The sequence below is a fragment of the Takifugu rubripes genome, chromosome 2 (assembly GCF_901000725.2).
Source record: "Takifugu rubripes chromosome 2, fTakRub1.2, whole genome shotgun sequence".
Lineage (NCBI taxonomy): Eukaryota > Metazoa > Chordata > Actinopteri > Tetraodontiformes > Tetraodontidae > Takifugu > Takifugu rubripes.
In genome coordinates, this window is record NC_042286.1 from 392,632 (window position 1) to 417,029 (window position 24,398).

Below are 24,398 nucleotides of genomic sequence, written 5' to 3' on the forward strand. Positions count from 1 at the left end.
TTTATAGTGCAAAATACAAGCTTTATTGTACAGATGTTTAGGACGTGTCCACGTGACATTCAGCTACACCTGAGATCAGCCGTAAGAGCCTGCCGGGCTCTTGGCCCCCAAACCCGCCACAGTCCTGACTGCAGGTGCCTGCGGAGCCTTTCCTCTGCAGCCGGGAGATGCATCTTCATCCTCCTCCTCTTCCGGTCTCTGGAGCAGCTCTGACACTTCCATCTCAACACATGACCAGGACATTTTAATCTTTGGCAGTTTTCAAAGTGCAAATATAACTCAAGGAGGAATAAATCATTCATCTTGAAGCGATTCCATGGCTATTAAAAGGTGTGCAGTAAGTCAGTGAGCGTTACAACACAAATGGAAGTCAAACATTCCAGGAGCACAGGGAAGGGTGGGAATATTCGGAATACCAACACCTGCAAGTAAGAAAAACCTTTCAATGTGTTGCTTCTTCTTCAAATGAACAAGCTCATTGCTCTGTGTGTGTGTGTGTGTGTGTGTGTGTGTGTGTGTGTGTGTGTGTGTGTGTGCGTTCCACATTCTGCTTTTCCAGTGTTGGGTATTTCTTGTCATTTGGGATTATGTAACCTGCTGTATTTTCCTTCTGATCAGTTCTAGTTGGTTTGGTTCTGCGACTTGAAGCAGGACAAAGAACCAGACGGTAAACTGGGAGCTGGACTGGGAACAGTGAGCCTGGAGCTGGAATTGGCATCGCACAAGTTGATGGAGATAATATCGGCATAGTGACACTGCGCCTCCGGGGCAAAGGAAAACATAAATGTTCCTTTTATCATTTACACGTGCAGCTTCATTCCCACATCCCAGCAGGATCCGCCTTCAAAAGAAAAGTGGAAAAGCATTTTCTTCAAATATATAAAGGCTTTTCCCAAAGTCGCTGACTCGTCATTTCCACTTAACCGCATACAACGTTGAAGGGCCTAAAATGAAGTGGGCGGCGCGCTGAGGGGGTGTGTGTTCAGAGGTTGAGCAGCAGCCTCGGCAGCATCTTCACGTCCATCTGAGGAAGCAGCCAGAAGCAGTAGAGCAGCAGCCAGAGGAGCAGCAGCAGATACAGCTCTGGGGTGGACCTGCGCGCGCGCGCGCACGCACACACACACACACACACACACACACACACACACACACACACACACACACACGGAGGAAGAGAGATAGTGTATCAGCTCTCTGATGTCAGATGTGGGGTTTCTCTACTGACACATCCCCCCCAACCCCCCAACCTCCCACACACACACACTAAGCTACTTTTCCTGTGGTTGGAGGCTGTGGTGTGTCTACGGGGGCTCCAGAGTTTCCTCCAACAACCCTGGATGGGAGCAAGGGGTGTGTGTGTGTGTGGACACTTCCTAAATCAGAAATCTCTTTGATCCTCATTAGCGGCGAGCTGCGACACCCAACCTTACCCGTCCGTCACATCCTCCCTCTCAGCCTGTTGGGGGGCTGCCTCCACACTCTCCTGCACAAACAGAGCAGAACATTGGTCCACCAGCACTTGTAAAGTGAATGAAATGATGATTCCAGACTGACCAGGGCCTGAACAAAGGGGGGGGCCTTTCTGTGGCGCAGAATTGGGGGAATCAGGATGTCCTCGCCACTGCCGCTGCAACTGAAATAAGGACAACAGGGTTTTGACCTCAGCTCTAGGTTGTGCGAAGTTGCCGCTGTCTTGGAATTGTACATGGATCCGGTGGCGCAAAATGAGCAAAAATGATCGCTTGATGTAGGACAGGAAACAGATTGAGGTCACGGCCCCTGATGAATTCATCCTCAGGAAAGTGGGTCGTCCCAACTGAGACTGCTCCTCCCTTGAAAAACTCCCGTCAGCAACCTTTTCTTGGGGACCTGTGAGGTGAGGTGGAGTGCGTCCTGGACAGAGGGGTCTTGCCCCCTCCTGCCCCAACACTGAGCCCCCAGGGAGCATACTTACCTCGCCGGCTCCCAGTTCTCGCTGGTGCAGCACCAGAGCTGCTGTTCGGCTTCCCCTTCTGCGAAACGGGCCCCCTCCGAGAGTCCTCCCGTCCTTCCTGCAGACAACCTGAGCTGCTCCTCGGACCCAGGTGCTTCATCTGCCTCCTGGTCGGTTTCATTCAGCAGCAGACAAAGATGAGAGATCCAAAAAAGAGAAGATTTGAGTCTCCTGCCCATTAGCACATTAGCTTAGCATGTCTATGAATGTGCATTTCAACCACGGTTTGCCTCAAGTCCTCATCGTATTCAGCACATACACTTGAGATCACGTTACCCAGCTTTAATCACACTGTTCATTACGAACTCGCAGATGGTTTGTCTGAGGTTGACAACTGACCTTGCTATTTTCATGCGACACGTCGTTTCTCTCAGAGCAAGCACGACTTGGCACTTCAGATGAGCCGTCATCAAAATGCTGAGAGGCCGGAGCCGGTTGAAGGGGTGATACGCTTAAAACAGAAGGCCAGGCCTGGGTTTCTCCTTCAGGAGGCTCGGTGTAGATGGACTCATCCTTGTCAGGGTAGAACAGATCCATAGGTTCCAGAGGATCACCGGCGAGGTCATCGGTTGGAGAATTCTCATCCAAGTCTGGTCGAAAGAACTTCATTTGTGGGAACCCTCTACCTGCCGCAGGGCCCGGCGTCCTTACACTGGACGAGTCGTCAGGAACGAGGTCCCCCTGTCTGTCCCGATGTGCAGCAAGTGGGTCCGAATCTGTCGCCAGAGCGAAGGGTTGACCAGGGGAGTCCGGGCGGCGGTGCCGAGGCGACTCGCGTCCTTGAGTGACTCCATTTTGACTGGTGGGAAATGGAGGTTCTGCCACCGACAAGGTGCCGAGGTCGTTTCCCTCACTCCCGTCCCAGCACTCCCTCTCTGGGTCAGCCAGGGTTGGACTGTGCTGGACATTTTCTGATGCTTGGCAAGAAGGCATCTCACCGGGACCCGGGTCTTCAGAGTCACCGGCTGGATTTTGTTTGTCAAGCGCTTCCTGGTGCTCTGGCATTTCTGGCTCTGTGGAAATGGTGATCAGAGGAACAGCTGCGCTAGCGCTCGTCGCTACCGTTTCCTGTAATGCTGGACCTTGGTCTGCGAGATACTGCGGGTCTGGATGTTCTCTCAGAACCCCCTCGTCGGTTTTTAGATGCGCTTCATCTTGAAGTTTCTCTGCTGTCTCCTCCAGCTGAACATCTCCTTGCTTTCCTTTAGCTCCCTCTTCTCCACAGTCAACATCTTTTCTCTTGGTTGGGTTTTCAGCAGGCGGTTTGCTTTCCTGATCCTGATCCTGCAGATCTCCATTCTGGTCCACAGCTTTGTTGGAACCCCCACAGGGCCGCTCTTCTGCACTGTGGTAGGGTGTTGCTAAACCAGTGCTAACCAGAGTCATTATGGGCTGGTCGGTTCTTTCAGCTGGTAAGACATTATCGCCCTGAGATGAGCGACCGCATTTTTCCCGTTCGCTCATGTCATCTTTGTTTATCAGACTTGTACCAACCCACTGCCCGTCTCCCTCCTTCTGACCCCATGCCGAATCTGTTGGTAGGTTTTGGAACTTGCTTTGAACGACGGCTTCGGGATAATTATTCAGAGAACGTGCCTGCTCTTGGCTGCTCTCCAGAGAGCTCAGTGAATAAACGCCTTCGTCGACGCACGACTCGATGGAGTGCTCCTCAACAAGTCCTCCCTCTGTGCTTGGGAACAGCCCTTCGTCCAGGGTGGTGATCTCCACCGGGATGGCTCGGTGAACCTCCCAGGCAGTTCCGCTGTCACACAAAGAGCCGTTGCTGGCACTCTCATAGAGCTTCTCTGGGGTGGCACCGAAGTCACTGTCCACCCAGGAGTCCGGCGAACTGATGGCAGAATCGACGTTCATCGAGTCTGTGTTCAGGGACCCAGGCGCCGATGGATTGGGGGGCGAGTGAGCGGACGTCATCTGGGAAGAGTCTGATATTTGGGTGACCTCTGTGCTCACTTTCATGGAGTCTGAAAGCACGCTCCTCGAACCCCCCCCCTCGGGACACGACTCTGTACTGAAGTCTTCGGTGGACCAGGAGCGCGATGTCGTCGGCCTGAGGGGGCGCGGCCGATGAGCCCCACCCTGCGGTGCTGAGGAAATGAAGATTTTGGGCGGGGCTTGTCCACAGTCCCTTTGGAACCTCGAGGACCTCTCCTTGACTCTGCTTCCATGAGCGCCGTTCCTTCTGTGGTCGGTGTCGCTGTCACGGAGGTTGAGTCGGCACAGCGAGGTGCTTCTTTCCATGATCTGGTTGGGCTCTTCTGGCTGAGACCCCCCCACCCAAAAAAAGGAAGACAGAACTCTGTCAGCACTGAAGGATCTAAGCTAGAATCTGCTGTCGGTGCGCTACGAAAAAAGGACCTCCTCCTACCTCCTCCAGGCCAGGGAAGTGCTCCAGGAACTGTGAGACATACGTGATGATTGACTGCTCATCCGGCGCATCGATCATCACATCTGCCAACAAACACAACCGCCCTGATGCCAGTTCGTAGTGACCCCCCAGCTCCAGTATCATGCGCTATCTACTCTACGTCTGCAAGCATGGAGGGTCATCTGGTGGACCTTGAAGCCCTGATCATTCCTCACCAGTCCAACAGTGTCCTACAACTGTGTCTCAGTTCATTTTATGATGGCCAACCAGCCGCAGCACTGCGTTACCTTCAGGCTCCAGTAGACGTGGGATCCCCAGACTGTAGTGGGCTGTCCTGAACGCTTCCTCCAAGTTCTCTCTGGGGCTCCTCAGCAGTGCCTTTCTCATATCCACCAGACTGGGGTCAATGGATTTAATGACGGCCAGAAAGGCCAGACCGCTCATCCAACTCTTTCCAAAGTCCTGCACCGCCACGCCGAACCTGAAGGAGGATGGAGGAATTCTGTGGTCAGCTTCCCATCGACACAGAGGACCCATTAAAGTCTTCCCATTCCCGAAGAGTAAGCCTTGTGTGTTCCCACTCACCTGCGCGTCTGCTTCTGCACCCACTGCAGCAGCTTTTTAATGGCCTTGTTGTGTTCTCGCATGGCCGCGGACGCAGCCCGCCTCTCATCTGATGCCGTGCTGCAGCAGGAAGTCTCCGATTCCGCACTGGTGGGGATGGACGACAGGCTGCAGGAGGAGGGGAACTGGCTCCTGATGTTCCCAGTTAGTTCCTTAATCTGAGAGAAAGAGAGGGAGAGAGTACAAACGTTCTGGCAGTGGACCGTTAGAACTTTAGGTCTGCTAACGTTAATGTTTGTGAAGCTAAGGAACGGTTGGGGGCTCAGATTGACCAGCACAGATGGTCAGCTAAAGGGTCCAGCGAGGCATGGTCTCACACATTTGATGACATCATGGCAGTGTTTATTTATTAAAGTAAGGTCAAAGGATGCAAACTGTCATTGCTACTGTCATTCCAGTACAAATGAACAGTGGAATTCCAAAGGCTCAAAACTCATAAGGAGTCCCATGACGGGATTGGGCCCCCTTTGATCTGATGCCATTTTGCTCTCGCTAGGCTGTCCTCCGTCTTGTTCTGTGGAAGGGTTCGGCGGTGAATCGGTCTCCACATGGTGACCTACATGATGTCCTGAGAAGGGCTCAGGCCACTTTGGACCCCCCTTCCCCTGAGCTTGGGGTTATCGCCAAAACAACTTTCCTTTTTTGTATTTTGCACCTAACTGGGAGAGTGGAAAAACAGCAAAAAGGTTACCTGAAAAAAGAGAATAATGTTCCAGATGAGTCCAAGGATAATGGAGGCATTTCCGTCGGCAACATTAGCCGCATCGATGCTGACCAGCTTAACCTGAAGGAAGGTACATGCATGAATGTGCTCAGCCAGGCCCAAGCCGGGTGGCGTCCCCATGCGGCACGTGCTGCTACTCACGTTTCGCTCCTCCAGAAAAGACAGCACCTTGGCGATGTTGTTCAGTCTGAAAATACGGTGAGAAGACTTCTTGAATCCATGAAGCTGAAAATCATTTAGAAGGAGAAAAATAGGACAGATTACTTTAAAAAGTGTCAGACAAAGGTGGACTTTGACCTTCAGCACTGAGCACCCAGGTCAGATTCAGAGTAAATAGAGCTGACGAAGCAAAGGAAACGCACCAGTTTGGAGCCAGAGAGCTCCTCCAGTAGGGCCATGAGGATGTATCCATCCTGTATGTCCTGGAAAAGGTCTTCCACCTCGATGGGAGGGGCGCACTAAGACACAGAAGAAAGAGGAGAGAGAAAACTAGAGCTACTGGGAGGGAATCACCACTTCATCACTGGGCCACAAACAAAGACAAACCACGTTCACACCTGAGGCCAATTTGAACGTGCTTGTTCAGCTGTGGCCCAAATGCAGGTCTTTGGAAGCCCCCAGGCTGGGGGAGGTTAATCATTATTGTGTTGTTATTATGTTATTACAGAGTTGATCTGGAACAGGTGATAATAAGAAACATGAAGAAGATCCATATCACTAAAGAGGGCCCAGTTTGAAACTGGAAAGTGAAGGTGTGGTGGTCACTGGAGTTGATGGTTTAGATGTGAGCTGGATGAGAAGGAGAAGTTGTGAAGGGGTGGGGGGGCTGGAGGAAGTGATGCGGGGAGTCGGGACAGGCGGGAGGTGGCCAGCAGGTTCTGCACAGCTACAGCTACTGTGATCAGGGAGAGGAGAGGACTTGGTGGGTGGGTGGACTTGGTGGCGAAGACGGGACCAGGGTCAGGAGTGTGTCGAGGGTGAGCAAAGAAGAAGCTCGATGGTTGTGAAAATGTCCCAGGAACAAGATGTTCCAACAGTTCGACTGTGAGAAAAACCTTCTGTATCTGAAAACATGTGGGAGGTTCTGCTGTGCATATTAGTGCTGGCGCTGACCCCAGAGAGCAGAGGGGGAACAGGGGGACAATGCATGTCCAGAGGACAGAGACAGGGATGTGGTGGACCATCAGGAGAAGCACGAGTGGAAAGCTAACCTCTGTGCTGATCTCAGAATCACGTGTCCAGTTGAAGCGGCTGATGTGGCACAGCTCACATTGTTTTTATTGCTCTGGGAACGTAGCAAGCAATAGATCCCATCAAGTTCAGGGTTCCTGACCAGGTTCTTCAATAACCGTCCTCAAGAACAAGGGAGACATGCAGCGAAACTACAGGAGGAATGAAGCCGAGGAGCCACGCATGAAGTTGTGATCAAGACCGGCAGAACAGCAGAGGACCAGCATGGGTCCAGGCCAAGCCAGAGGACTCCAGATGCAGTATTGGCTTTGAGCTTGTTGACAGAGAAGAACAGAGAAGGTCTGAGGCAGCTGAAATGTGTTCTCAGAACAGCGTGAAGCGGGAGCCACTGGAACTTTCAAAGTTGACACAAGACAAATGTGGGACTGTCAGTTTGTGGGTCAGCTAGCTGAGACAGTGCCAAAGAGCACACAGAAGAAGAGAAAGGGTGATTGTGCTGGAGAAAAGAAAAGATCTGAGCAGACACTGACCTCAGCCTCATCCAACTACGATTGCAGAGCGAAAACTCCAGCTAAAATGTCAGTCAGCCTGAGGTTCCTTCGCTCTGTATCCACCTGTGCTTCCTCCACATCCTCAAAGACAAATCTTTGGGTAATTGGTTGGAGAACAACTGGACCAGGATTCAGGCATGAATGCAGATGGAGAAGCAGGCAGAGGTCAACCCTGTCTTTAGTGCCCCAATCATCTGGACTTCTGTCAGTGTTGTGGCGCACGTGCACGTCACATGACAGCCCGTGGAGGTAGAGCACGGTGGAGCAGAACACCCAGAATGAAGGCGGGACCTGGGTGGGGGTTATCACACTGAGCAGCAGCCCTGTCAGGCTGCTGAGGGAGTAACAAAGAGCTGGGCTCTCACCTTCTCTAAATGCAGGTTGATCCATCGGGTAAAGGTCCTCTTCTGGACCACCTCTCTCTCAACTGCAACAGAGATGGAGAGAAAACCAGAAAGCTGAAGCACAACACCTCAAGATCAACACAAGATCTCCTCCAGCGTCTTTAACCCAAATCTGTCTGGACATCGAGCACGTTTCCTCCAGCTGCTATTGTTCACCTGCTGACAGATGTCACCTTTTGATGGCAACTCTTCCATCATCCCTGATGATCAGTGTACAATGGCAATGGTTCACCTCCGGTCACCACCGGTCACCACTGTTTACCAATGTGAGATTGTTTTAAATTCCCATCAGTTTAAAACACACCATGGAAGAATGATGGATGGATGGATACATGGATGGATGGATAGGTGGATGGATGGTAGATGGGTGGATGAATGGATGGATGGATGAGGGGGGTCAGAGCTGTGGTTCCTGCAACAGCTGTGAGGGGCCTCTCACAACCTGGGGGCAGGTGTTTGGGAGCATATTCACAGATTTGGATCTGACTTTTAAGGGGACTTTGTAGTGTCTTCTGTTCCGAGCAGGAGCTCCAGCACAGCCAACGATCCGAGAGGCCTCCACTGAAGAATAAACTGTGTGCCCATAGCAGCTCATTCTTCAGGACACCATGTGGACATGTCCTTTGTCCTGTCACAAACACCTGTGGCCATCCACTGGCACAGGCTGGTCCACGAGCAGGAAAGAGAGACATCCTCCAGCTGCTCCAGTTACAGAATCACAAGACCAGGAAGAGCAGGACCCCCCCATTCAGACTGGACAACTCTGCCACCAGCAGAAGCTACTGAAGCCACCGACGCTCGGGGATGTGGACGCTGCCTGTCACATGACCTCCATGGCGGGGGTCACAGTGAGGAGTTGCCATTATGAGGAGAAGCTGGGGCTCCTCCCAGTAGGCGAGGAGGAACTCTGGCCACTTCTTGGTTTGCTGCTGAGTCAGCAGGTGAACGAACTAAACTCTCCAGGAGGACCAGTTCCTTTGTTGGTGTTCCAAAGGAACTTTGATACCATCAATCAGCCTCTTTCAGCCTCCTCAGAGCATCTCACAGGAAGTGTCCCCCAGAGGGCGTCCCCCCAGGTTCTGTCCCAGGCTCATTGTTTCTCACTCCTAATCAAGTGGTTTCAGCACTCTCGGACAGAAATGACACCAGCTTCAACAGGGAACCAGTTTCACTTTGAAGTTGAAACAACTGAGAACGGAGGGAAAATTCCACTTTCAGGACGAAAAGAGGTTCAACAATGCGGGGTGCTCGAGCCTGACAGAAGAAGAGGACAGGAGTCCTCAGGGTACAGACAGGCAGCAGCTCAGCTCTCCTCTGAAAAACCCAGTCCTGTTCTCCTGCTGAGAGTACATCTCTGTGGAGCGCCCCTCCTGCACCAGTGTGCTGTTAACTGCTGTTAACTGTTAGCATGCAGTTAGCATGCAACAATTAGCACGTAGCAGGCCAACGTTGCTTTAATTTTCACGTCTGGCGCCTGAAAAGCTGCGAGCATTAAGGACGTTCTCATTAAGGACGGAATCTCCTCAAGCTCGGAAACACTGAAAATAGCCGTTTCCTAAAATATTGTGAATTCTCTGGCGAATTCTCCTTTAGAGCTGGAGAGAGCAGGAAACCAGCCAGGAACAGGTTGGGACAGAGTGGTGTCTCTGCCCTGCAGGGCCGTCAAGCCCACCTCGGTCCCCTTCAGCCTGTCAGAGCCTGTGGAACATCTCCCCACTGGTGAGCCAACGTGAGGAGCCAAGCTGAGCCGAGCCGAGCACAGCTGGAGCTGCTCTGAAGACCCCCACAGACAGGAAGTTGGGACGAAACGTTGGGGAGCTGTAGCGTTCTTCTTAAAACTGCAGCAGTAGACTAAAGCAAGGAGGGAGGGCGGAGATTTTTATTAGGCCACATGCATGGCACAAAATGGCACTCGTTGTCACGGCAACATGTGAATGACTGAGCCATTAATTCACCGTTGAACTGAAGCAAACTACAGAAGTTCTGGCTGCTCCTCCGGTGATGCTTCACCACCTCCTCCGCAGAGAGCCGGAGCATTACTCATCCTCCTCATCTTCATCATCCTCCTCCTCATCATCACCATCATCGTCGCCCACACGGCACACAACTCCAGTGCCTTCACTTTAGCCATGTAACCTCAAGCTAGCCTCAACACACACACAACTGTCACAGAGCAGAGAAAGCTGCCTCCAACACACACACTCACAAACAACACACACACACGTGAAATAACACAGGAAATCATCTCCTCTTCTCTGATCAATTATGCTCATTCTGTCTTCTTCTAATCTGTTTAACATCCTCTTCATCCTTGTGGACCCATGCAATTATTCAATGTTAAACCCTTCATTACCTCATTATTATTATCACTACTACTAATAACAACAATAATGTTATTATTGTAAAATAATCAACACATAACTGAGGACAGAGGACTGACGACGGAGGACAGAAGATGGAGGACAGGGGATGAGGGACGGGGACAAGCTGCAAAAACAGCAGCTACTTTGTCTAAGCAAATAAAGCACATGCAAATTGTGTATCTGCAGAGACGAGCGTGTGGACGGATGCAGCTGTGGAAACACAGACATGGAGCAGCCACACGCCACTGGGAGGACTGGGAGCTGAGACTGGGGAGGGGTCACACCTCTGGAATGATGTGGGCTGGCTCTGGTCTTCAGTCTGACATCCAGAGAGAAACAAAGGTGCACCTGAAGACACCTCAAGCGGGAGAACATGAGAGAAGAGGGTCTAACATCTTTGGCTCCTGGAGGGACAGACCATTGGAGGTGCGGACCACTGGTGGGATCGACCAATGGAGGGACAGACAACTGGAGGGACCGAGCACTGGCGAGACAGACCACTGGAGGGACAGATGACTGGAGGGATGGACCATTGGAGGGGATGGACCACTGGAAAGAAGGACCACTAGAGGGTCAGACAACTAGAGGGATGGTCCACTGGTGGGACAGATGACTGGTGGGACAGACCACTGGACGGATGGATCATTGGAGAGAAGGACCACTGGAGGGACAGATGGTTGGAGGGATGGACCACTGGAGAGATGGACCACTGGTGGCACAGATGACTGGTGGGACAGACCACTGGAGGGACAGATGAATGGAGAGATAGACGACTGGAGAGACGGAGGGATGTTGTGTGTAACTGTTCTGTGTTGTTTCTGGTCTGTGTGTGTATGTGTGTGTGTGTTGTGTCCACCGGCAGATGTGCTGCGAGCAGGTAGCGTTAGAAGCTCTCATGTTCACATCTCTTTCAGCTGTTACCTGCCTGTTTTCTTCAACTTTGGTTATTCTTATAACAATCTGTTTTTCTGCTCTCAGATGTTGGAAGAAAATGGGGGGAAAAATCACATTCAGCCCTTCAAGTCAGGTGAAATCAGAGCTTTTACTTATTCACATGAAGGCAGATCAAATCCGGAGAAGCCGGAGAAACACGTCTCTAAGCTGTTCACACCAACGTGCTCTTCCTCTTCTCCTCTTCCTCCAGATGGACTCTTTCACCTCAGACCCTTGAGGGGAGACCAGCAACAGAGTTCTCCTGATGAAGGTTTCCCCCTGCATCTGACAGCAAACACCTCCGCCACCGTAGCCTTAGCATGCTAAGAGGTTAGACCAAACATGCTTACAGCAAGGTGATTTGATTTCGATCAAGGTTAAATCTTTAGAATCAAACCCGTTTATCAAACATCTGAAGCCTCCAGGCCACACTAAAAGATTATAGCTTAGCATACACAGGAAGTTAGTGAAGCATCTTATCAACAGAACTCCAACAAACAATCAGATGATACAACAGACTCGTTCAGATAAATTCACAGGAGTTGTTTTTTGTTAAAACCATCAAACAGGTCAACGACACCGCGGAGGACGAGAACCACTGCAGACGTTTCAGCATAACTGGTTTCCTCCCTCGCACAGAAATCTAAAGTTCTCAAGGTGGCAAAAAAAAACTGGAAACAAATCAACAACACCATCCAGGAAACATTTGACCAGTAAGACTGGGGTCTACAGACGTGGGTTTCCACGGCAACGGGGAAATCCCAACTGTAATTAGATAACAATTTGCAGTGAACTGAAATGTATCTGGTTTTTGGATACCAGCTCATCATCCATCCCTGATCTCAAACCGGATCTTTCTGAGACCTCCTGCTGTTTCTGAGGATCCTGCTGATCTCCAATAAATTACTGTGCCCATTTCAGCTCAGCGGGGGAAGGGACTGGTGGGGTCGGAGCAACAGCTGAGCCGTGGATGAATCCAGGATCCGGTGCTTCACCTGACTCCAGACCAGACTTTCTCACTCTGAACCACCAACTTTAAGACTAAGTGCAAAAGCCCAGTAAAGCGTCTAAAGCCCCACTCGCCTCCAGGGAACAACGGTTCCGGGTTTGCTTTTTTAGATCCGGATCCGTCTGTAGGTTCCATTTCCTCCAAAAGTTACGTCGACCTGAGCGTTAACAGCGCAGTTTGTGCTCGTGCTGGGGCCAGGAGAGCCTCGCACGCATCGATCCTCAAAAGAACCCCTCGATCGACCAACAGCAGCTCTCTGAGATGCTCTTACCTTGCAGGTTCTGCACTCGCATGTCGCTGATCTGCCCGATAAATTCCTCTCGCTCGAACCAGTCTTCCCAGCCGCGTCCAGCCATCTGGAGCCGCACAGAGAGCCGCCTGGACCCGGGAAGTATCGCTCACAAAGCTCCCCTGGGAGGAGGAGGAGGGGGCTGCTGCAGCGGGAGGGAGCCGTCTATTGTCCAGCCAGGCAGCCTGGAGCCACGCAGACCCGGACGCGCACAGGCGGACATTAACGGGAGGGATCCCCTTCACCAGCGGACATGGCCGCGGCTCACTGCGGCTTCCTCCGGGGCGGAGAGAGCAACAACTCGGGGAGGTGAGGAGGAGAGCAGAGGAGGCCGAGCGGAGAGCAGCTGCAGCACCTGGTTGGTATTTCCGAGGTGGGAGGAGACTCGCGAGTTGACACGCCCACGCCCCCCCCCCCCCCCCCCCACACACACACACACACACACGCACGCACACACACAATGATCTATGAGCTGTTGAACATTAATGCAATAAGTAAGACAATTATCAGGGCGTGTTTATGTGTGTGTGCACGCACGTGTGTGGGGAGTCTGGTGTGTGTCTATAGTGTGAGAGTGTGTGATTTAGTGGTGTGAGTGAGAGTGTGTGGTGCATGTGTGGTGAGGCTCGTGTGTATGTGTATGAGAGGGTGCGTGAGAGTGTTCTATGTGTGCTGCGTGCCCACTCAGCCACAGGCAGCTCTTGCATAACAGCAGCAGTAAAGGGCTCGTCTCATCCTGACAGGCTGCTCCTGATTCCTCGTCTCTGCTGCCTCACATCTGTTTAAAAGCCATCTGGCAAATGTCAGCAGGTCGGGGCTGAGACGAAGGATGCATGTGTGTTTGTCCTCAGGACTGACTGTCTCAGAGGCGGAAGAGGACCTGATTCAGGAAGCTGTTGCTTCAGAACCAACCCTGGACCCTCTGATGTTGAGGCCTGGTCCATGCACAGTCCGCCCGGGTCGATTCATGTGGCTGCTGTCAGTGGTTGTTCACAGCATCATTGACCAGTTTCCTGTGTTTTACTCCCCATTCAGGGTTTTCTTCACATAAACTTGGGAAAGGCTCCAGCGGCTCCTCCAGGTCAGAGTTGATACCCCAGATGAAGGGGGTCAAGCACCCCAGAATGACTGACCTCTGTAGGGGAGCTGGACTCAGACAGAGAGCAGCTCCAAGAGGTGTTTCAGGCTTCTGCATGGAGGACAACCCAGGGCAGATCTGGAGAGCTGGTGTACATTCATCTGTGAGGAAAAAGATCTGGAGCCAGAAGATGCTGGAGATCCTAATGGGGGAGCCTGTGGTTGGCGGGCAGCAGGCTCCAGATTGCTGCACAGCTCGGCCACCAGAGTTGCAGCGTAGGAGGCATCGACGCTTGGAACACTCACACTTTCCATCACGTGTACGCCAGGGAACATCACCACCCCTTTACACCGGAGCTGCCTCACATCAAAGAGGAAAATTGGCCCCCTGATGTGTGTAGCTTCCTCCAGGTCTTTGGATCCACCGGCGGAGCTTTACCAAAATCAGAAGGTGTCAACAGCTTTGATGTCGAGGAAACAAGTGCTCAGCTCTTTTTATTCAACTTTAGATGTTTCTCGAGGGAGAAGAGCAACCGGAGCAGCCCAGAAGCTCCAGAAGGTCCCTGAAAGCGCTCCGGCTGGGTCCATAAGTGTTGCTAAACACCTTCACACATGAAGCACCTGTTCTGGGGAAGAAGGCAACACTTGAATGTAATAAACCACTTCTCCAGGACAACAGGGGCATCTTTATTTAGAGCAACTGATGAATAAAATGCAGCTTTGGGAAAAAATCAGTGTTTTCTTCAGAAAGTCCCATGTTTCCATGGCAGCAGGAAATTCTGGGTCAAAGAGAGAAGTGGGCGTCTCGCTGAAAGCTGGCTGCAGGACAGAAGAGACCCACCAGACCAGGACACAGGACAGTTATACCACTTCGTGCACTTGGCGGCGCCGGCAACATAAAGACAACCGTCCCGAAGGCGCTGCAGAGATTACGCAATACCCGATACTATTAGGCCACTGTTACCGTAGCAACATGGACACTCAATAATAGATGTGAATTCAACCAAAAAAGGGAAAGCGAGTAAGTGCGTGAGGGCATGTGGAGGTGCACTTGTATTTTTAAGGGCATGTCTGGAGGGAACGGAGCAAGACTTTAGCATCGTAAAGGGAACTGTTGCGTTGGATATGGGAGATTTGCAAAACAAGTGTGGCAAGAACATCCTGGTCATGTTTTCCCTGCCGATTCACATTCTCACAGACAGATCAAAGCATTTGAGTTTCTGAGACCTGGCTAAAGACGGGGTAAAGCAAAACATCTCCATGTTGGAAATACTGAGTTGATGCTAGCTTCTCCACAGCTCCTGAAGCTAATAAGCTGGGGCTCTCCTGGCAGCAGTAACCAGGATTGTGCTCATTGTGTTCAGACAGCCAGCGGGGGGGAACATTTGACTTTGAGACAAACAATTTACACAAAGACTTTGGTGGTTGGGCTGCTACCATAGGCTGCCTCATCCGCTATGTTCTCTGTCCTCCAGGACTCGTGGAAGCATTTGGAAGCTAAAGGAGCAATGAGGAGGTCCTGGCACGTCCCCTCCTTTACGTCGGTGGCGGCCCCTCATACCGCAACATAATGCTGAAGGACCGGGCAAAGTTGTTGGTGACAGAGCAGCTGGAGCCCCCGTCCATGAGGGGGAGGAGGAAGGCCAGGAGCAGCAGAGCCAGGAGGAGCAGCCATAGAGGAAGAGCCAGCCGACACACACGCTGCAGCAGGCTGGTCTTCTGCAACAGCAGCAGGACAACAGACGTTAACCACCCGTCATTGGTTCTGGGACCACGCTGGTTTACCCAGTGTTCTACAGCAGGGGGTCCCAGTCTCCAAACACCACCCTGCTGCAGGAAGACCTCCTTCACGAGAGCCTAGGTGGGGTTGAAGTGCCTCCAGAAGTCCCTTTAGAAAGCCTCCGGTCTGTGTTTGTGTGACTACATGACTGGACCAACCACCCTTTCATGCATTCTGCCTGTCCTACTGAGACGGGACGACTCTGTCCTACAGCGAAGCGTGAAGCTCCAATGTTTAAGTTGGACGGGTTTCCTCTGAGAGGTCAAGCCTTGGTCATCGCTTTCCAACTAAAACCTTACACACACCCAAAAAAGGAGCGTTTCTCATGTTTGTGCCTTTAAAATGGACCAGCGGCTTTTGCTGGCCCATTTCACTTCACGGGCATTAAAGATTCATGGAAAAGCAAAGGACACAGCTGAATACCCCCTGAACAAAGCCCAGAGACATGGCTGGACACAGGCATCCACCTGTGTTTCCACTCTAGAGCAACAATCCTGCTTTCTGCTGGTGGGGCATGATTAGTGCCAAAGGGAATCTGTTTTAACCAGGATTTTCCCACTCACCTTTGGAACCTTTGCTGGAGCAGCAGGCTCCTCTTGTGTCTTTGCTTGGACTCTCTGCACAGACAGGACACACAACAATCACACTCTTGTGGCACTCCTCTTCATCCAGTCAAACTGATGGCAACATGGCCTTAGACTGCCACTGTGTGGCCACCGCAGTCATAACACATCCCACCTTGGAGCGCTTCCTGCTCCCGAGCTCTCTCACATCCTTCAGCTTGGACTTGTGCAGCATCCAGCGGTAACGGAGCTCCTCCAGACACACGTCCTCTGCCTGTCCACCAGCGGCAGCAGCAGCAGCAGCCTCCTGGAGCAGCAGCTGGAACTGCTGCTGCCCCCAGCCCAGTCCTGCCCTCAGCACCTTCAGTCTGTCCTGTTGGACCATCAGCTCCCGTGTGCTCAGCCTGGACATCCTGGCACTGAGGACGGTGGATAGAAGATCACTCTGCTTGGAGAGCCAAGCCTCAAACTCCTTCCTCCTGGATGTGGACTCTCCCGCGTCTCCCTGCATGGTCCACAACAAAACAAGCAAATCATCATTAATCATTTATCGTTTCTAGGAAGTTCATGAGCGTTCCCCGTGCTCCTCTGCGTCTGGTGTGTGTGTGTGTGTGTGTGTGTGTGTGTGTGTGTGTGTGTGTGTGTGTGTGTGTGTATACACCCTTCCATGGGGGAGAATGCTAAAGCTACTGCATGTGGTCAGTTGAAAGAACCTACAAACTGAGAGAGAGTGAAAGAGGAGAGAAAGAGTGCTGTGGAGGAACCGTAGTGTGTTGCCTGGCAGCTGTTGCCAGGTAATGGGTGACAGCTCTTCCTCCTAGATCCAGGCCTTCCTCTGCATTGCCTCCATCTCCTCCTGGGTTGTCTTTGGCCAGACAGTCCTGTTGTTGGCCGTCTGTCCAGCTCCTGGACAGTTCTGCCATCACTGAAGAGCTTCCCCCCTCATGGCGTTTGGTCCCAGGAGACGCCCGTCTTCCACCCACCCATGGCTCTGGTTCTGCTGGTGGCTCCGCACAGCTATTCAACAGCCTCCAAGATAAACAGGGACAAGACGAGTAATGGCGTCTATGGATGTACAATACACATGGAATTGCACGCTGCTACACGGCTAGCTAAAACCAAAACGGCAACCATCCTTATCTCCCGTAGCTTTACATACGTTGTTTGTTCACATGCATTTATATTCGGCGCTGCAGCCACTTATCTAAAATTGCAGAACGTCAGCGCAACGCTTCTTCTTAACCTTGGACAGCCATTTGGAAGTGTTGACAGGAGGCTGAGAGGTACTGGGAATTTATTCTGCTCTCCTTTGTGATCCTCTGGCAGCTGCATTAATTGAACATTCAGCTGGGAGATAAACATGATTGGCTGTTAATAAGCATCCAGCTAATCTGAAATTGGCATGGCAGCAGGTAACACAGCAATCGTGGGAGCGGCGGACAGCCCGAAGGAATCCACAGGTGTCCCGTGGGAAGACCACTTGGTTCTTCGTGGGCCATTATGACTGGAGCCTGGCGGTGGAGCTACCTCTGCACAGCTCGGCCTGCCTCTTCACTGACAACACCGGGAGGCTGAGAGCATCGCCGTAGGGCCGAGGCTCGGCTCCCCTCTAGGAGGAGACAGCCCCTGTCTCTGGGCCAAGTGGACAGGGCCACTGACAGCCGTGGGACTGTGAAAACTCTCCCCTGGGTTTTAGCTCTCACGGGTTTAGACACAGGCGTGAGCTGCCACGCTGCCTCTGAACGGTGGAAGCTAGCGTTTGATACCTGTGCAGATCGAGACTGATGGTGTAGACCTCCAGCCAGGACTCCCGTAATCGTTCCAAGTCTCGCTGACCGTGCACCTGCCCATCCGTAGAGGTCTTCTCGAAGACCCTCTGGGCCTGGATCTCCATCTGCTGCAGCTGAAGCTCTTTCTCCGGAAACTCTCCCAGAGCTTTCTGATGATAAACAACACAGGTTAAAGCCACAGCGGATGGAGCACAACCAAGGCGTCCCCGTGATGCCTATGAACAACAAATCAAAGCCGGACTCATGTGGAAGTCAAAATAGAGTGGCTGGCACACCAAATGTGTGTCCACTTACTGGTGCTCCTGAGGGTTGTGTCATTAAATGATGGTATTCATTACAGGCTCGTCTGGTCAAGCTTCTTCAGAGGAGCAAGCTGGTGCGCCCACTCTCAAAGTTAGCCAGCTTTTAGGGTTCACCTTTGGGAGCTGTCAGAGCTTCCTCAGCATTCCCATTTCAAACATGAATGGAGAAAATGATGCTGACCATGCACGCTCTCGTGCCTGAGTTCTACTGAAATGCGCAAGGGCCGAAGGCTGCAGCAGCCTTTCAGCCTGTTTGCTTCTCATCCTCAGTTTCGCTTTAATTCTGCCTGAGATGAAAAACACGCAGCTCTTTAAAGCTTCGCCGCCGCTGACAACAGTCTTCACGCTTCAACAGCTGTGCCAGCCCCTCCACCGTGCACGTCTGACGCGCTCACTGAGCCGCTCTTCCTCTCAGATGCTCTGAGGTCACATGTTAACCAACAATATCTGCGCTGATACAAACAGAAACTGAAAAGAATTCACACTGAACCACAGAAGAGCGTCACACTGGCGTCACCGTGGTGACACCGCATCGCCCTGCTTCTGCTGGTGGATATGCAGGTACCCAAGTACAACTACACACCCCCACACAGAGTCGTCAAAAGAAAAAAAGGCCTACACCCACCTCAGCCTCATGTCGCCGGCCTTCTACACTCCAGTGTCCCGAGGGGCTGTAGAAGGACTCCAGCTTCTGCCTCATTATCATCAGCCACTTCTCCATGTTCAGCAAAGCATGGTGCAGGTTTTCATGCTCCACGGTGCCGTCCTCGCCCTCTCGTACCTTCGCCTACGGAGCACAGCAGCAGGTCAGCTGGGCAGAATATGCTGACGTATGAAAACAGCAATAGCTTTTTGCCTGGGGAGTCACGTGACAGTAAACATTGCGGAAACAAATTGGGGTGGAAGCATTTCTTTTAAATCATTTAGCTTATGGAGCAAGTCCAGCGTTATTATTGGGAAAAACTGAACAGCTGCAACACTTCCTGTCTGTGCAGGAAGTCCTAGCAGCACCCCCTACTTCTTCAGTGGGAACCTCTGGAGAGTGTCCTCTTTATCACCATGAAGGACCCCACCAACCCTCTGACCGTCTTCCAGGCAGGCAGCTGCAGAGCATCAAAATACCCAAAATAGGCATGGAAAATGTTAGATGTTGCTAAAGGGTCCTATATACTGTATGTCTGGTGAACAGTGTGTTTATGTGGCACAGGAGCGGAGTGCAATTCGATCCACCTGAACACACAACGGGTCTGACCAACCACGGCTGGGCTGCCTGGAAGAGGGCGCATGATGCTGCTCCACCCCCCAAACCCCCGATGACACCAGGCCACATCACTGACGATGCGTTCAGGAGCACCCAATACAAGCATTTTACCAATACAAAGAAAAACGGCATTTTATTCCATTTATTTGTGTGTAAGAAGTTCAGTAGGAGATCAGTAGTGTTTGCCGTTTACTTGGCAATCATTTGAGATAAAAAAAAAAAAACACTCTTCCTCTCCAAAAATCAGCATTTTACAAGAGGTTTAGCAGAGCCATGCAGCTGGAAGCAGTTGAAAGGCCTGAGTGAGAATGAATTGATGTGTTCTGCAGAGGTGCCACAGAAAGATTTGTGGCTGATCGATAGAAGCAGCTTTTCTATCTCACCCGCACTGCCGAGCATAGCTGAGTCCACTCATCATACAGCCTCTCAAACTGGCTCCTGTTGCTTTGGCTGCACGACACCAGGGTCTCCAGAGCCGTAATCTGGCCTTCGCAATTCTCCACGTCCTTCTGGATCACCTGAATGGAGTCAAGACACACGGCATTAAAGACAGGGATGCAGATTGTGCAGCTTCTAGAGGAACTCTGCCAGAAAAGACAAAAGAATCTTAACAATGGGTTTGAATAGAAATCATGTGATCAGACAGATGTTGTGAACAGGCCAACATGCAAAATGAGAACAAGGAGGGGGCTAAAAATCCAGAGTTGGAGCTGGCGCATTAACGAGGGAGTGTAGGATGAATAATGAAGCAGACCTATAAAATAATGATGTCAGTGTATGATAAACACAGGCCACGCAATAAAAACAGTCAATTTCATGTGCGTCACCTCACAGTGGGTGCTTGAACTCACCCTAAACTGGTCAGACTGGCTTTTTTTAGCCAGGATATCAGGCTGGGGACCATCAGCTGCCACCAACTGGTCCCTCAGGCTGGCCATCTTGGACACAATCAGCTTGTAGGCCTCAGCAAAGTCCTTGGATCTAGAGATTAGCCCCTAAAGATGCAAACATCTCTGCTGTAAAACACGGGATGCTAGTCTGTGCATCATCTCTTCCATAAAGGCAGAGCAGTTTGGATGGAGAAGGAGGAGGTGGAGGTGGAGGAGGAGGAGGAAGAGTCAGAGCTTAAGCTTAGGTGAGAGGCGCGGCTCCCAGTGCATTGTGGGTGTTAGCGTGAGCAGGCAGCTAACCAGCATGTCATTGCTGCACAGAACCAACCCTGGTACCAGCCCTGGTACCAGCCCCAGCCGCTCTTAGAAAACCTTCCAAAAGATAATTATAATAATCACCTGTAACCTGCTCTTTCTCTGCAACAGTTGGGAATGCAGCAGCTCTCTGTTCCGGATGGCAGCACTCAGGTCCTGGTTCAGGCTGTCGGACTGTTCCGGGCCAAAAACAAAGCCCAGCAGGTCGCCTTTGCTCTGCAGCGCACTGAGGCGCTCCTGCAGCTGGACGCTGTCCTTCAGCAGTTGCTAGAGAGACGAGACAGGAAGGGGGAAGGGGGCATTGAAACTTATTCTGGACTTGGTTTTTAATATGCATCATTTTAACGGCAGAAAAACAGAAGACCCAGAGCAGATAAACACAGATGAAATGCGGTTTGGGTCATAATACAAGCACAATAAGGCAGGAATACAGACCACAAGGCAAGAGCTTGACATAGCTTGGAATATTACACACATATATACTCAAACAAGGGGTGGCCAGGAGGAGGAGTAGTGGACTGTAGTGAACAGAGAGTGAACTGGATGTTCTTACTACTGAAGTCGATCACCACCTCCTTTGTCTTGCTGGCATTGGTGTGCAGATGGTTCTGTTCACACCAGGCGACAAAGTTGGTGATGACCTCCCTGTACTCCAGTTTGCTCCCCTCAGACACACGTCCAACGATGGCTGTATCGTCGGAGAACTTCTGGAGGTGGCAGCTGTCCGAGTTGTGGCTGAAGTCCGATGTGTAGAGAGTGAAGAGGAAGGGAGAGAGAACTGCTGCAGACTACCACGTCGGACTCAGTCACGGAGCCTCACGTACTGTAGTCTGTTGGTGAGGTAGTCGGTGGTCCAGGCAGCTAGGTGACAGTCGACTCCGGCTCCCTCCAGCTTTCCTCTCAGCAATGATGGCTGGATTGTGTTGAAGGCACTGGAGAAGTCAAAGAACATGACTCTCACAGTGCTCCCGGTGCTCTCTAGGTGTGAGAGTGACCGGTGCAGCAGGTAGATGACAGCGCATCCACACCAATGCCTGGTCGATAAGCAAATTGTAGAGGGTCCATCTTGCTGTCCACCAGCTGTCGGAGGTGGGTGAGAACAATCCTCTCCATGGTCTTCATCAGGTGAGAGGTTAAAGCCACTGGCCTGAAGTGGTTGGGCTCCCTGGCGTGCGCAGTCTTAGGAACCGGAACCACACATGATGTTTTCCACAGTAGTGGAACTCTCTCCAGACTGAGGCTCTGGTTGAAGATGTGCAGGAGTACTCCACAGAGCTCAACTGCACAGTCCTTGAGTAGTCTGGAGTTGATGCCATCAGGGCCAGTAGCTTTCCTTGTCTTGGTCCTCCTCAGCTCCTTCCTCACCTGATCAGCTGTTATTGAGAGGCGAGGTGTGACTCCTGGTGGGTGAGGACGGGGGTTGGACTGGGAGGGTCGATCTGGCAGGGGGTGGAGGGAGGTGGCATGGTGTGAGGAGAGAGCTGCCGGTGCCGGAGGTGTTACGGGGGGAGAGGGGGGATGGTGATGTGACAGCACAGTCAGGTCTGGGCTTTGATGAGTGGAAGAGGGAGGGGGGGGCAGCACAGTCAAATCTGTTGAAAAAGGAATTCAACTCATTTGCCCAGTCCTGGCCCCCAGATTCAGGGCCCCTCCCACTGTCCTTTGTGTGGCCCGAGATGGTTTTTGGCCTCTCCAGACTTCCCTGGCGTTGCTCTCCTTGAGGCGCTCCTCCAGCTTCCTCCTGTAGCTGTCCTTGCCTCTCCTTATCCCCCTTCTAAGCTCCTTCTGGACTCTCCTCAGTTCCTCCTTGTCCCCAGATCTAAAAACCCTCTTCTTCTCATTCAGCAGGGCTTTTAGATCAGGGGTCACCCAGGGTTTGTTGTTGGGGAAACACCGAACCTTCCTGGTAGGCACGGTATTTTCCACACAGAAGTTGATGTAGTCCGTGATGCAGGTTGTCAGGCCATCGATGTCCTTCCCCGTGAGGTTAACATAACACATCCCAGCCTGTGGTGTCGAAGCAGTCCATCAGAGCCATGCTGGTCTCCTCAGACCAGCTCCTTACATACCTCTTGGTGGGTGGTTGTTTATTCACCATAGGTATGTATGCAGGGGACAGATGAACCAGGTTGTGATCAGAACGGCACAGCGGGGGGAGGGGGAGGAGGTGTATGCATCCTTGGTGTTTACATACATTAAATCCAAAGTTCTATTGTCTCTTGTGTGGCATTTCACATATTGGGTGAAGGTTGGGAGAGTGGAGGACAGAGAAGCATGATTAAAGTCACCAGAGATGAAGAGGAGGGACTGGGGGTGCGATGTCTGAAGCTTTGAAACTATGGTGTGTACAGTCTCGCAGGCAGCAGCGGCATCGGCCGATGGAGGGATGTACACGGTTATCGCGATAACATGCGAGAATTCCCTCGGGAGGTAATATGGCCGAATGCTAACCGCTAGCAGTTCAATGTCTTTGCTGCAGTACTGCTCCTTCACCCTGATGTGCCCTGGGTTACACCATCTATCGTTCACAAACATCGCAATGCCCCCTCCTTTCCTCTTACAGCTCTCATTAGCTTTCCTGTGCGCTCTCACGAGTTGGAAACCGTCCAGGGTTACGTGTGAATCCGGCGAGAGTCCATTCAGCCAAGCACATGAGGCTACACTCCCGGTACTCCCTATGTAGCCTGGTTAGCGCCGACAGCTCATCCATCTTATTAGGGAGAGATCTCACGTTCCCCATGATGACCGACGGTACGGATGGTTTATACCGTCTTTTCTTCTCCCGACGCTTCGTCCCTGCTCTGCATCCCCTTCTCCTTAATTCCGTGGGGATCACCGGTATTTCCGCGGGGAGTACCGTCGTGTTGCTCAGTGCTAACAGCTGATCCCGGATGTAAACAATGGAGCCATGGTTGAAGGGGTCAGCCGATGTAGATTTAAATACTCCCAGAAGGACGAAAAGACAAAAAGATAGCCTCGCAAGTTGTACACCCGAAGGTGCACACTTCCGACCGAGACTAGTACAAAAGGACGCACGAAAAAAGTATAAAAGTACACTAGAACATGTAAACACGCACGGAGCTACTGTAACAAGCTGCCACTCGTGCGGCGCCATCTTGGAAAAAAAGCACGAGGAGGACAAAACAATAATGTGCTTGGGTTAGGGTTCTCAAGGCTGTGCACCTGTGCGTAGGCCGAGAGCCGCTTCAACATAGTCAAATATGGGCAATGTGACTCGGTTGATGTAAACTATGTAACTAAAGAAACGCCTCCTGCTATGTAATCATGCCTGTTTTAATAAAAGAGACAACTCCGGGGTGGAGTGAGAGTCCCCAGAACAGCGCAACAGCAGATGTGTCTGTAACGGAGCGGGACTCCCCTTGGCCAAGGTAGAAAAGAAACTTTGACGTCTGGTCTCAATTTGTGGTGAACTTCGTTTGTGCGCCTGTCTGAGTACACTTCTGAGGATGATTTCGACGTCAATAGATACCAGTTTGCTCATGTCCATGGTGTTCCCTCCTCATACAGTAGGGTTAGCCATGGAGTTCCTCAAGGTTCTGTACTTGGACCAACCTCTCAGGGATAGATTAGATCACATGATCACTCTAGATGGTATCTCATTAACATCTAGTGTCTCTCTGTGAGGAATCTCGGAGTAACTTTTGACCAAAACCTGTCTTTCAACTCACACATTAAAACAGTCTTGAGAAGTGCCTTTTTTCACTTGAGAAACATCACAAAGATCAGGAAACTAGTGACGCGGCATGATGCTGAAAAGTTAGTCCATGCATTTGTTACTTCCAGGTTGGACTATTTTAATTCTTTATTATCAGGGTGTCCAAACAATTCCTTAAGAAGCCTCCAGCTGATCCAAAATGCTGCAGCAAGAGTTCTAACAGGTATTGACAAAAGAGATCACATAACTCCTGTAATGGCATCGCTTCATTGGCTGC

At 51.6% G+C, this 24,398-nt stretch overlaps 2 protein-coding genes and 1 long non-coding RNA gene across 6 annotated transcripts in view; 1 reads left to right on the forward strand and 2 right to left on the reverse strand.

The window, feature by feature from the left end:
* Positions 1-12,788, reverse strand: clmna (calmin a). Of its 3 annotated transcripts, none has more exons than XM_011618602.2 (13): positions 12,450-12,788; positions 7,835-7,896; positions 6,090-6,185; positions 5,869-5,952; positions 5,695-5,787; positions 4,965-5,161; positions 4,667-4,860; positions 4,380-4,462; positions 2,333-4,273; positions 1,955-2,100; positions 1,555-1,633; positions 1,431-1,483; positions 1-1,094 (listed from the first exon to the last, which is right to left on the reverse strand). In XM_011618602.2, the coding sequence occupies exons 1-13, from the start codon at positions 12,532-12,534 to the stop codon at positions 983-985; spliced, it is 3,225 nt and encodes a 1,074-aa protein (XP_011616904.2). In that variant the 5' UTR covers positions 12,535-12,788; the 3' UTR covers positions 1-982. The 3 variants fall into 3 exon arrangements, with proteins under 3 accessions (XP_011616904.2, XP_011616903.2, XP_029682737.1); XM_011618601.2 differs by having other exon boundaries at positions 2,333-4,288; XM_029826877.1 differs by lacking the exon at positions 7,835-7,896 and having other exon boundaries at positions 2,333-4,288.
* LOC115246931 (uncharacterized) lies at positions 12,705-14,782 on the forward strand. Its single transcript, XR_003886033.1, has 2 exons — positions 12,705-12,840; positions 13,503-14,782. It is a non-coding gene; the product is annotated as an uncharacterized lncRNA (long non-coding RNA).
* syne3 (spectrin repeat containing, nuclear envelope family member 3) overlaps positions 14,211-24,398 on the reverse strand; it is a 16,594-nt gene continuing 6,406 nt past the window's right edge. For both annotated transcript variants that reach the window (XM_011618598.2, XM_011618599.2), the window contains 9 exons: positions 20,530-20,712; positions 20,092-20,235; positions 19,624-19,758; positions 18,605-18,766; positions 17,654-17,826; positions 16,652-16,916; positions 16,063-16,392; positions 15,888-15,941; positions 14,211-15,263 (listed from right to left, as the gene is read on the reverse strand). In XM_011618598.2, the coding sequence (XP_011616900.1) occupies positions 15,081-15,263; positions 15,888-15,941; positions 16,063-16,392; positions 16,652-16,916; positions 17,654-17,826; positions 18,605-18,766; positions 19,624-19,758; positions 20,092-20,235; positions 20,530-20,712 (1,629 nt within the window). In that variant the 3' untranslated portion in view covers positions 14,211-15,080. The remainder of the gene's footprint in view (positions 15,264-15,887; positions 15,942-16,062; positions 16,393-16,651; positions 16,917-17,653; positions 17,827-18,604; positions 18,767-19,623; positions 19,759-20,091; positions 20,236-20,529; positions 20,713-24,398) is intronic.